General features: G+C 44.0%; 1 protein-coding gene across 1 annotated transcript in view; it reads right to left on the bottom strand.

The window, feature by feature from the left end:
- Positions 1–13,236, bottom strand: part of GXYLT2 (glucoside xylosyltransferase 2) — a 29,567-nt gene that overhangs the window by 7,617 nt on the left and 8,714 nt on the right. The window contains exons 2-5 of the mRNA XM_034776544.1: positions 12,413–12,602; positions 12,049–12,180; positions 3,613–3,864; positions 2,248–2,371 (exon numbers count right to left, since the gene is read on the bottom strand). Coding sequence (XP_034632435.1) covers positions 2,248–2,371; positions 3,613–3,864; positions 12,049–12,180; positions 12,413–12,602 — 698 coding nt within the window. The remainder of the gene's footprint in view (positions 1–2,247; positions 2,372–3,612; positions 3,865–12,048; positions 12,181–12,412; positions 12,603–13,236) is intronic.

Below are 13,236 nucleotides of genomic sequence, written 5' to 3'. Positions count from 1 at the left end.
TAATACTGAACAAGGGCATCATGTCGCTTATCAGTTTTTACATGTGGTGCTTGCCCATTCTCCTCTCCCGCACCCCTCAGCTATGCAAGCACTCAACTTCTGCTGTCACAACTAGGTGCTAATTCTAGTCACTCCTTCAAGTCTATTAATATCAGAGCTGCCTGGGGGGGGTTGTGCTGCAAGGATTATCTGACTGGATTCTGACTGTTTCTTTTGCATGGCTGGGTTATTTCAGGGGACAGAGGTTATACTTTCCCAGGTAAAATGACTAGGTATATGCCTGGCTAATGCACTGGAAAAGCTGCAGTGGGATGGAGTAGATAAATTAACTGTCCTCTGTAATGTCTGAGATTTTGAATTGATGGCTCTTTACAATAGGGCTTTCTAAACTGGCATGGGAAGGAAAGTTTTGTTGTTTGTTCTGAAAATACTTTTGATATACTAAATAGTTCCTAGGAGCATATTTACCAGATGTGAGGAAAAGACCAGGCCTACGGAATGAAAAATGATATTCACATGTGGAGCTAATCATGAGTTTGCTAGTCCCAGAATTCAAGTGGTTTCTCAATTTTCTCTCCCACTTTAAATGATCGTTGTGAATTTGAATTAACTGCATCGTCTTCTTTCCTTCTCCTCATACTGCAGCACAAGGCCGTATTGCCCAAGCATCTTGGGATGTCTGCTGCTTTTTGGAAACCATAACATTTAATAATGAGGAGTACACAGTTTTTGCCACATTAGCTTTTTCCTAGGATTATGAGGCTATTATTTGTTGCAACCGAAACACTAATTTAGGACATCTGTCTGCATTAAATAGCTGTTGCTATAACAATTGTTTTATTGCTTTGCATTTCCCCTGCCTCCATTTTTTTTATTTTTGTCTGGATTTTATTATAGCCCTTGTCACTTGACTGAAGATTTGATAGGAGGGGCAAAAAGGAACAGAATAAAGATACCCCCATGTTTATGCTGTGCTCAAGATCATGTAGGGCAAAGGGGGAAAGTGAAAGCAGATCAGAGTAGATACTGGCATATCAAGATGATGGTACAGGTCCAGGACAAAGGTCTCAACTTCTCTGAGTGAGCAGGGACCATACCACAGAACTTCGGACTAAGTTTTCAAAAGTCAGTAGTGATTTCGGAAAAGTATGAGTCCAACTTGAGGCACTTTCAAGGGGCCCGATTTTCACAGGTGGGTGCTTAGCACTTTCTGAAAATCAGGCCCCTTTAAAATTAAGGCACCCAAAATCACTAGTCACTTGAAAACATAAACCTATGTGACTATGACCTGAATTCAGGCGGACCTACGTGAAAAGCCAAAAATAGAGCAAGCAGTTTAAAAAGACCCTGTGCAAAGCTGGCGGGCATAAGTCAGATCCAAACAAAACAACATATTTGTGTTCATGGCCCACATTTGTAGGTCACACTGCCCCTCTGCTTGCTCTTATCCACTCTCTCGGGCAGGTGGGGTATCTAACCTGCTTTCCGACAACAAAAGATCTTGTAGGATTTTCACATCCTTCCTGTTCACAGGCACAGAGCAGGCAGGAAAAAGGGAGAGCACAAAACGCAACACAGCTGGGAGTGCAAACGATCCGAACATCCTGAGGTCACCGGGATGGGTAACTCAGCTGAAGAGCCGAAACATTGTCTCATTGGAAGGTCTGGCTTGTTAGCACACAGTTGGGAAGGGAAGAGATTTTTCAAGGGGGAAAAAATAAAACAACCTTTTTTAAATGTTCTTTTCAGAACAGAGTCAGTGTCGCATCTATCGGCTTTGACACCGTCACCCCTTTAATAAACATTGGGATTGACCCAAATGTCAGAAAATAGATATGGATTTGGACAAAGGTGAGTAATTTCAGATTCTGATAAACATCCATGAATATGAAGACAAAAATGTTGCTTAGCTAGGCTCTAATGCAGCAATGCAAGTACGTACGTGCCTGGATAACTTCAGCCCAGGATAACTTCAGCCCAGTACCATGCCTAGAAAACTCTTCTAAACTTTCCAGGCTCTTAGGTATTATAGTTGGGCATCTGCACTGGAAGCAGGCCCCAGTCCCAACCACCATAGTAGTCCCAGTGGGTGTAAATCCCATGTACTTTCATGTTTGCAGTCTAGGGGCCTTAGGTTATTCCTTTCAGGCCAGAATTCAATCATAACAATCCCATTATTGGATTATACAAGGTCTAGCTTTTCACTTGTTTCAGACAAGCGTGAGACTAATAGGAATCATTACATACCTGGGTTAAAGTAAAAAATAATATTTAGCAAGTCCTGGTCTCCCCATGTAATGTAATTTTTGTATTTTTGGTATAATGGGTACAACATTTCCTCCCACATCAAGCCTGTTGGTATCATGCTGTTCTACAAGGCAGAAAGAAATCAGAGGAGGCGGGTTAATGTTTTGCCAAACAACAGGGTAATAAAGTCATGGCTTAATGCCCAGGCCCACCTATGCAGAACTCTCCCAAACCCTCCTGTACCCAGAGCACTGTGAGGAAGCGTTGGGCCTGGCTATGAGTGGAGTGGCAGGACTCACTGAAGGGTGGGCTGTGCTCTTGTCTTACTCAGCTGAACAGGGAAGCAAGACCACTTGGGTCTCAGACTGGCGTGGTGCACATCCCCTGCTCTCCAGATACTTGCCATTGAGAGCAATTGGCCAGGGAGCTGGTGAAAAAGAGCAGGCGTGGGTACAGCGTTGGCTCCAACCTTCCTACTCACTGGCCAGAGTAGGGACCAGGTGCAAGTTGGGGGAAGTATGCCGCACCTTCCCAAGGGCTATGGTAACTTACTTCCCCTTCAGGGCAGGGGAGGGATCATAACTTTGGAGGCACAATTCCTTCCTGGGGCTGCCCCGGAGGTGGCACAGCTATGCACTGATCCTTACTCAGGGCTGAACTGAAAGGCTCAATCTAGCCTGGGTAAGGCTATCAGGGCCAGATCATTTAGGCAAGTTCGTGGAATATTTCTTCACATTGCTGGGCACTTACTCACAAGAGTAGTTATGGGAACAAGTGCTCACCAAGGTAAATAAAAGGTTCTGCAGGCAAGGCCCTTTGATATGCAAAGAACAAGGCCAACTTGAAACTAATTCTCCTCATTTCCACAAATATCAACCTTGACAGCCACTCGTGATTTGCAGGGGTGCCAGGGAGCTCAAGAGCAGGCCTCATTCGATGTAAATAAAACAGATGGTTCCCGATGTTATTTACACCACCTTCTATCATTACCAGTGAGAGGTATTTTTTAAAGTCCAGTATGCTCAGCACTACTGATCCTTGGGTTTATTTTTCCATGTGTCTCAGATGGGAGAGGGGGGGCAATCAATGACAGCAGCTTTCCTTTGGCTTTTAGGCTGTTGCACTTCCAGGGTCTTAAAACTCTGGCTTTTGGGAAAATGTTTATTTGTTAAAAATAATCATTTTCACTTTTTTTTTAAAATATCAGGAAACCTTTCTACTAGATTTTCTAAAAACTTGGTTCTGACAGAGTTTGTCCAGCCTCCTTTTCCAATTCTATACTGTACAAGTTGTTTTAGGCAAGCACAAGTATTCCTAAAAGTTTACTTTAAAAAAAGAAAGTAAATTTCTACAGCAGTTTTTCACCTTGAACTGTGTGTTTCTTATCCGGGTTAAATTCATCAGCATGACTCCGGAATTGACTCCAGTTGTTCCATAGTAAGGGTGACGAGCAAATCGACTATACCAACCAATCTTTGGTATTTCGTGCTCTGGGGCCATAGCAGCCAGCTGTGTGGAGTTGAACTCTTTCAGGAAGCTCCAGATGTCATCAATGGGCCTCAGGAAGAGAACGTCAGTGTCCACGTAGAGAAGAGAATCCACATCCTTTAAAATCACCTTTGGGGGTTGCGGAGTGGGGAAGTGAGGGAAGATGGAAAAGGAAACCAGACAGACGGAAAATGGAAATGGATTACTGCTCAAGAATTACGTGCATTTTAAATTATGCATTCATGCAAATGACAGTTATCAACTGACATCGCCAACTGTTGTGGGAGTCACAAGCAGTAGGTAGATTTAAAAAAAAAAAAAAAGCAAACAGCATTGCAAAATAGCTAGAGCAAAGTGCAAAAATCAAAGGCTATTCTTCACACAAAACAATAATCCGCTTAGCTGTCATAACAACCTGAGATCTCACCCACAAGTCTTATTTCATATTGATTTTACTAGCAAAACACCTACCTTCTGCACTAATATAGCGTTGCTAGTTTTCCCGAAGACTAGGAAGTTGTGCGATTACTGCAGAAGGTGGGTATGTAATTTAGGCATTGATATGGCAAATGTTTTGGAAAGTAATTATAAAAAAACCGAACAAAACAAACCAAAAAAAAACCCCACACCCAACATTCTACAACTACACCTCTACCTCGAGGTAACGTGATCCGATATAACACGAATTTGGATATAACGCGGTAAAGCAGTGCTCCGGGGGGGCGGGGCTGCGCACTCCAGTGGATCAAAGCAAGTTCGATATAACGCAGTTTCACCTATAATGCGGTAAGATTTTTTGGCTCCCGAGGACAGCGTTATATCGGGGTAGAGGTGTGTATATTGCCACAATATGCACCAGGACCTTGGCATGAGACCCTTCCATGGGCTAGCCAGACAGCCAAACCTAGATCCCAGATTGGCTAGCATGGACCCCTCCCTCCCCCCCCGAATCATCCGTGTTCTATTGCAGCAGAGAAGAAAATATAAGGTGGTGGATAACAGAACAGTTTCCCATCTCCTTTTTATCTTATGTTTCCTTACTCCCGGCCGCCGGCCACTTTTCCTGTTACAGCTCTCTGCCCCCTCACTGGGTAAATTACATCCACTTATTGACATGAATTAAAGCCGCATGTTTCCATGCAGTTTAATTTAAAAAACATTAACTGTGGATCGCCTGCACTGAAGTGTTTTTAATTCTTTGTTTTTTAGGAAAATATGCAACCAGCCAAATAAAAGAAGTCTTAAAAAGGAGGTTGTGGGCCATATTCTCATCTCCGTTATCACAGTGTAAGTCCGGAGTTACTGCACTTAATTCAGTTTCACCAGTGTAAAGCTGGTGTATAGGAGAGTAGAATCAGGCCCATCATATCTAGTCTATTCTTGCTTGCAGTATGCCCCCTTGTGGAAATCCAGTAACTTACACATTCATTGATAATTTTAGCAGGCAGATAATACGGAGCTTTAAGGGTGTGAAAACTCCTTTGACCTTTGCATCAGAGAGACATTCAGCTATTCAATATACTGTTTGCTAAACAGCAAATGTTATTAGTTAAAGTTGAAAATCAGTTGCAATTATAACCTTCTGATGCCTTCCCATTTTTATTTGAGAAAACTGTCCAAAAAGCTGAAGGGCTGACATTTACTAGCCTGGCTCCCACCCAAAGTTTTGTTTCTTTGGCACCTCTGTTCAGCCATTGATTGCGGGCAGGTTGGGGAAAGAAACAAACAATCACTAGTCCCACTGCAAAGACAAAGTATGCACATTTCCCTCCTTACTCAGATAACTCAAAAACCAGTTGAACTTGTAAACGGTGCTTGTTGAGGTGTACCCCCTCCTCTGGCAACCATGTATGGGATAACTTGGGTTATTAATATTAAAGTGATAAGTGACAAAAAACACTTCTGAGCATGCTCAATAGGCTTCTGTTAAAACTGGACTAAATCCTTGAATGCCAACCTCAATGTGATTTCCTCCTGGCTCAAGGCTTCAGGATTTGGATGAACATTTAGCCTAGGTTTAATGAAAGCTCCACCCCATCACAAAGGCACATTCTCCCTGCCCTGACAAGCAAAAGGGGTGCCTGCACTTTTTAAAGTGGAAAATAATGTCTCTAATGAGGGCTCCGTGCAGACAATTACTCGCTTGGTTATTAAATAATACATTCGGCTCTTAACTTACTGTAGATAATGGCATACACAATATCTAAGTCGTACAGAATAGTTTTTCCTCTGAACGGACACCTGTTACTAGACAACACAACCAGTGACAGGAAGATACCAATAAAACTATATTATTATTATTAGTCCAATAATATAGATTAGAGAGGCAGAGCCTTGAGTTAGACTGGGAGTCAGGACTCCTGGGGCAGTGATACTCAGAGAACTGGGCTCTGAGTTTCTCTTGCTAGCTAAAGAAAGCTAAAAGATGATAAGCTGAAACACCCTTCCTTGTCAGCTGCCCAAGGATGTTCAGCACACTGTAGAGTCCATTTTTATTATTAGAATTACTATAGCACTCAGAAACCCTGGTCATGGCCCAGAACCCCACTGTTCTAGGTGCGGTACAAACACAGAACAAGAAGGCAGTCCTTGCCCTAGAGCTTATAAGCTGAGGTCTTGTCTACAGTACGGCGACTATATTGGCATATATATATGGCACCGTAACCATGATGGCATAACCCGGTAGAGAAGATGCAACCTACACCAATGGAAGGTGTTTTTCCGTGGATGTATGAACAGCACCTCCTGGAGCAATAGTAACAATGTTAATGGAAACAATCTTCTATCGACCTAACTGCGTCTATTCTGGAGGTTAAGTCAGCATAGATATGGCGCTCAGGCGCTTGGATTTTTCATACCCCGACTGATGAAGCTATATCGGCATAAATTTTAAGTGTAGACTAGGCTTAAGTATAAGACAAGAGCTAACAGATGGACACAGACAGATCGGGGAGTACAAGGAAACAATGAGACAATATTGGTCAACATGACAGGCAGTGGTCTTGGCACACCAGCGGCCTCAGCACAGTCAAGCTTTTGTAGGCGTCATGGAAAAGGAGACTTAAGGATCTGCAAAACGAACTCATTATCCTCCTGCTGCTACTTCTTCTAAGCCTTTAGCATTTTCCTTGTTCACATAGCAAGTGTAAAAAATCATCTTTAAGCTGCAGAGGTCAGTGTGATGAGACCACATCTCTTCCTGGACGTGCATATGACTTGGCTTTGGGCACAGCAATTTAACTTCTAGAATAACTTGGCCAAATGAGTCCCTCATGTAACTTCACTGCAGTCAATGGGGTTAAACCAGGGAGGGAATTTGGTGTAAACTCTGGTACTCCCCACAATCAAGTCAAATGCAGTATTTACAATAATCTTTGAGCTCTGCTAGGGTGAGATTTTCATAAGCAGTTAAGAGAGACAGGCACTGCCTTCTCACCGAAAGCCAAAGAGAGTTGGACGCCTAACTCACTTAGTTGCTTTTGAAAATCCCAGCTTTAATGTCTCACTTTGGCAATAACAGATGTACTTGATACTAACAAACAAGTCTCCAGACAAGATTTTTGAGTCAGGATGTGATAGAATTCCTCCCATTTATATGACTTTTGAACATGACCAACTGGGAATATGAGTCCTGCTTTTCCTTGTCCCCTTCCTTCCCTCTCCAAGCCATTTACAGTTTAGAAGAGCATAATCTCCATGTTTTTCACAGCTGTGTAGCGTTTTGCTAATAAATCTTTTGAGAGTTCTCTCCAGAACTTGCTATATTTAGCTTGACACTTCAGTTAAATACTCAATTATCTGTAATTTGATTCCACAACTTCTGTCTCTGTGGATTCTCCCGATGTTAGTAAGGCTGAAAGTAGTAACATGCTGGCAGGTAAGCATATACTGGTGCCAAGAGAGGCAGTGTTGCCAACAGGTTCAAACTGGCCACCGGGTCCATACTCCTGGCACTTTGTCCAGATCCTATGGCTGACCCATGACCAGGATCACAGGTTTGGGGAATGTCTACATTAGTACCCCCAAACATCTTAATGGATTGTCAAACTGAGCTACCTCCAGAGCCAAAAACTCCAGTCAGGACAATGCCCTGGAGTCTATTCCCAGTTCTGCCACTGATCCACTATGTGGCCCCTGGCAAGTCACTTCAAGAGGCTCACGTTAGTTACCTGTAAAGTGGGGATGACACTAATCTCCCTCACAGGCTTGTGTGTGTCAAGTGCTTGGAGAATCTTGGGTGGAAGATTCTGTATAAATGTTAGTTATTATTAAGACTGAAATCTTCTTCCTTAAGCTCTCTGCATATTTATACTGTTTTTGTAGCTCTATGCAGCAACGTGAAAGGGCCATCCCAGCTCTATAGATGGAATATAGCATCTGTGCATCCAAGACACACAGCATGTCTGTAAATCGCTCCTGCAAGCAGGGCTCCATCCCCGTAGCTTCTTGCTCACTGGAAAAGTAGATGCTTGTTTATTATTTATTGTTTGTTTTGCAATAGCACCTAGGAGCCCTTGTCATGGACAAGGTGCCCACTGTGTTAGGGGCTGTACAAACACAAAACAAGTGACGGTCCCTGCCCCTAGGGAGCTCACCCCTTCCCAAGCCACTGCCGATGTTCCCAGTGAAATGACCAGTGAAGGTATTCAAAAGCAATGCAGCCAACAACCCACTGACCATGCCAATAGTGTCACTGGCCAGGCAGGCAGCAATTTTCCTTTGGGGAGGCGGAATGGGCTTGCAGTTCAGGAACAGGACTAGCAGGCAGAAGGTTTTGCCATAGGCTTCCTGCATGACTTTGAGGCAGAAAAAAAGGTTAAGGGAACTGCTCCGTTTCCACATCTGTGAAATAGGGACAGCATTTAGCTCACTCACAGGGCCACCAGAGCAATGAAAAAGGGCCAGATTTTGCCAGCTTTCTTCAAACTGCACAGCGCCCACCTCAGGGTTTTATATTGCCACCCATCACCATCAGATCTGAGTACACTGAAGTCAAGGAGACGTCTGTGGCGTAAGATGGTATCTAGCGAGAGTGAGGGTACCACCACCTGACTACTGATGTTTGCACAGACATTGCAGATACTCAGATGGTACTTGCTAGAAATAATAATATTCCCATGGAATGGTGTCACTCTGCTACCCACCAACCTGAACGTGTTGGTATAATGAATGTACCCTTAGTATCTCAACTTAATTTTGTTTTTAAAGCCCATTATTTGTAGTCATTTTAAGATCCGATCTGCAGCGACCCTGATTTGGTTTTACAGAGAGAGACTGCAGCCAAAACATCAATGTAGATTTCATTTCAAATTCCCTTAGGTCCAGTCCATCTACCCTATGCCTGATATGACAGGTTTATAATCCGATGCTGTGACTTGCCCTTCTTGGCATCTACTGTGATCGTCCTTAACATTTTAATAATATTTTAGTCTCTGGTAGCTTCTACAAAAATCAGGAATGCCAGCATTCGTCTGCCACTCAAAATGAAACACTTCATTATCTGGGGTTGTAGGAACACAACACATGGCCTTAACATTATTAGCAATGAACTTCTCATTGAAACTTCCTTGTACAAGGCCCCTTCGGAGCACGCTTGTACATTTCTTTCCAGTTTCACAGGTCTGTTGGTGTTCCGGAAAGAAAAGATATTTAATTGGCAGGGAAGTTCAAAAGAGATAGTAAACCAAAGGCTCGAATTCTGACCTGAGATCAGCACCTGCATTAGCGGACCCAAGATAATGTATGCAGCTGAGGGGGTACATAGCCTATGCTATGCTAAGCTGCTGTTCCCTTGGGACCCTCCAAAAAAAAAAAAAAAAAAAAAAAAAAAAAAAGTGTTAACGTTTTATGCAGTTCCACTCAGAGATCTGTAGGACATGGAGTAATCTGAAGAAAGGTGGAAGGGTTTATTTATTTGCGCACTAGCCTATCAACATCAGTAGGCTAATTTATTTAAAACAGGTCTCAACTTAATGGTTTAAACAGACGGAATGTAGAAAGGGCAGTAAAAGAACTCCACTCCCACCCAGCTCAGGTCACCCTCTCAGAAAAGCCTGAGCGTATAGATGGGTCTTGAAGCACATCCTGAGGACCAACTAATTTGGTCTCTGTTGGACTCCAGAAGAGAATTCTCAAGGTGAGGGCCTTCAAATTAAAATGCTCTTTCACCGTTTAAACATAAGGTCTGATCGCTTGAAAGCCCTGGGATAGCATAGGCAGATCCCCAGCGTGTATAAATGGTCCCTTATCTCAACTGTTGAGGTTATACAGGATGGGAGAGCTGGTCACAGGTAGTCAAGAGCCAAACCATGAAGAGCTTTCTAGGTGTAAAGCAAACCCCTTGGACTCCATGATGAAACAAACTGGGAACCAGTGCAAGCTCCGGATCACAGGTGTAATATTCTTACGTGAAACATTTGCCTTCTGCCCTAGCTGAATTGCCTCAGCCGGTTTTAGGTCTGGGCAAACACAGCATGTGCTGCAGTGATTCAGCCTGAGGGGACAAAGTTATGAATGTGGCCATTGTCATGGGTATTCATGAGGAAGGGCTGGAACCCGGTGGCTGAGCACAGATGAAGAAAGCTTTCACTACAGCTCTGGTCATCCAGAAACAGCTCACGGTCCAGTAAGACTCCGGATTGTGAACCTGAACAACAAAAAGTTGGTGTACTCCCTCAACCAAAGGGTCACTTACCAACTCAGCCATTTCCACCTCTTGTTTTTCCCAGCTCACCATCACCTTAGTTTCAGTCCCAATTAGGGTAACCAGATGTCCCGATAGGACAGTCCCGATTTTTGGAGCTTTTTCTTACATAGGCATCTATTCCCCGCCCCCACCCCCATCCCGATTTTTCACACTTGCTATCTGGTCACCCTAGTCCCAACGGTCCTCAGCCACCTAGCTCTCATCCATGCCTCAGTCTCAGTCAGACACTAGGAAAGCTGAAAAAACCAACTGATTTGGTCTGAGAAAACAGACAGAGCTTGGGCTGCAGGGCACTCAATCGTGTCGCTATCTCCTCACAAGCATCTTAAATATGAGGAATGACAGGACAGAACCTCAGGGCATCCTACACAAGTCAGCCCTTGGAGCTGACAAGCATTCGTCCAATACTCTCCTCCGCGTCCTCTCAGAGAACAAAGCCACTCAACAACAACTCCCCCTGTCCCTGGTAAGGTGTGCAGGTTCTACCATCACCTTGTGGCAGAAGGTGGTGAAAGCTGCTCATCGACCTAAAAGCATCAACGTGGACACCTAACCTTTGTCCATCACCAGAAGGATGGATGGAGCCAGTCAATGACAACAGAGCAGAATCTCTGCCCAAAAAGCCTCAATCCAGGTGGCATAAATGACTAGAGAGGTACAAAGCATGGAGGATCAGGCACATTTACAACAGGGCTCTTCTTAAACTGGGTTACGCTCAGAACGAAAATGCTGTTCCATGAACCCACACTTAGGGGTCCGTTTTCCTGGTGCGTGCTGGGGTTTAGCTATGGGACTCCTACGAAGTCAAGCCAGAGTCTATGAGAATGCAGGCTCCAAACACATGCAGTGTGCGGCGTGTGAAAGCAATGCTACAGCTACTAGCATGCCTGGTCTGCAGGCCTCCTGTGTACACACTTCACAGGGACTCTCAGCTGTCTGCCTCTAGCTCCAACATTCCTTCTGGTCTGTAGTTGACTTTCCATGGGATCTGGGCACCCAACTGGTCTTTGTGCCTTTGAAAGCCTCCCCCCCAAATGTTACTAATCAAACAGACTTGTTGGCAGTACAAGTTAAGGAAGAGTTTGGCCAATACAACCTGCACAGAGGCTGGAGGAGCTAACACATGGGCTTTTTACACTCCACAATTTTGAGAGTCTCACATGGGATCACATTTTTCTGAACCATGGAATTGCATTCTCAGGGACAACCTGGATGCATTGGGGGGGAGAGGGGAGCAGGGGTTTGCAAGGGAAGAAGAGTCCTAAAAACCCTCCATTCTAATAGGGCACATAGGGAATGAGAGAAAGGGGACCAAGGATTGCCTCTTTAAAGGAATGTGACATTTGGAAAGCATGCAGCACCTACATCCAAACAGCACTGACACTGACCCCCAACAGGCAAAAGGAGCTGGCATCAAACAAGAAGCATTCTTTGCCAGGGGGAGGAATGGTAAGATTGTGTTTTAAGTGGACAGAGGAACAGATAAAGATGTCCTAGAAAGGAAATTTCAGCTGGAAAAATGTTTTCAATCTCACATTGGCAAAGCTTCCTTACTTGGAAACAGACCTTTTCCTGAAGCTGCATATTCAGAAATCCAGGTGCCTTACCGGAAGAAAGAGGCGCTGGGCAGCACAAGGTTTGAATAATTTTTTCCATTCCTGAGCATTTCCTACTGAAAAAGCAATTGGGTAGACATTGTATTCAAACTTCTTGGTGTAAGAGGCAGGCCATTCCCTTAACTGAAAAACAGGGGGGAAAGGATTAAAATTGAGATACACAGATAGTTTTATGCAATACTATTAAATAATCAAACAATTAAAAAGCCTATACAGCCCATGTTTAGTAACAAACCCTCACATTTTAAAGATCCTATCCACTAATTAACTTGTTGACATCCATGTCCTTGTTCTCATATATTTGCAGGCTACAACCATTGCATTGTTTTTGAAAATGAGAAAGAAGCAGACTCACCTTTTTCTCAAATTCAGGCTTCAGGGAATCCTCAGCAAAGATGTGAAACTTGAGCTTCCTGTAGCTAAACAGAACTGCTGATTTCAGCATGATAAGAGTCTCTTCCAGCCGGTTGCCACATGCCACAACTGCCAGGTGCATCCATTGACGAGATGGAAGTTCTTTCAAGTGTTTCCGTTTCCCAGGTCTTCTGAAAAATAAATATAAATAAAAAACACGCAGTTGGAGTGAGTGTGGGGGAAGGTTTTTTTCTACATTAAAAGAGCATAATATCTATAAAAAAAGCGGTGGATTCGTTAGAGTTGAGCTTGTTAACCGGATGTAGACTGAGTCACTGGGTCCAATCAAGAATGTTATCATGAGAACATGAAGAAATATGCTAGTTATTTTCCGTATCTTTAGCTAGAACAGGTTTGATATCTCTTCCTGTCTGCATACATCTGTACACACAAGTTATACTGAATTAACAGCACAGAAAGTCATTGTTTGGCTTTTGAAGAGCGAGTGAGGTTTTTATTCTAGATTCAGTGATTTTAAAGCCAAAAGGGACCATTATTAGGGTTACCATACGTCCGTTTTTTCCCGGACATGTCCGGCTTTTTGGTAATCAAACCCCCGTTCAGGGGGAATTGCCAAAAAGCCGAACACATCCAGGAAAAATACCAGCCGGGCACTTCCCCTCCCGCGGCTGCTGTGCTCCTCCCCTGACTCTTTGGCTCTGTTTAAGAGCCGAGCTGCCCGAGCACTACCGGCTTCGGGCAGCCCCCATGCCTCCGGACCCTGCGCCGCCGGCCAGGCACTTCCCCTCCTGGGCTCTGGCACGC

Source organism: Trachemys scripta, chromosome 7 (assembly GCF_013100865.1).
Source record: "Trachemys scripta elegans isolate TJP31775 chromosome 7, CAS_Tse_1.0, whole genome shotgun sequence".
Lineage (NCBI taxonomy): Eukaryota > Metazoa > Chordata > Testudines > Emydidae > Trachemys > Trachemys scripta.
The sequence above is the reverse complement of the archived record's forward strand: the minus strand, read 5'-3'. Positions and strand labels throughout refer to the sequence as shown.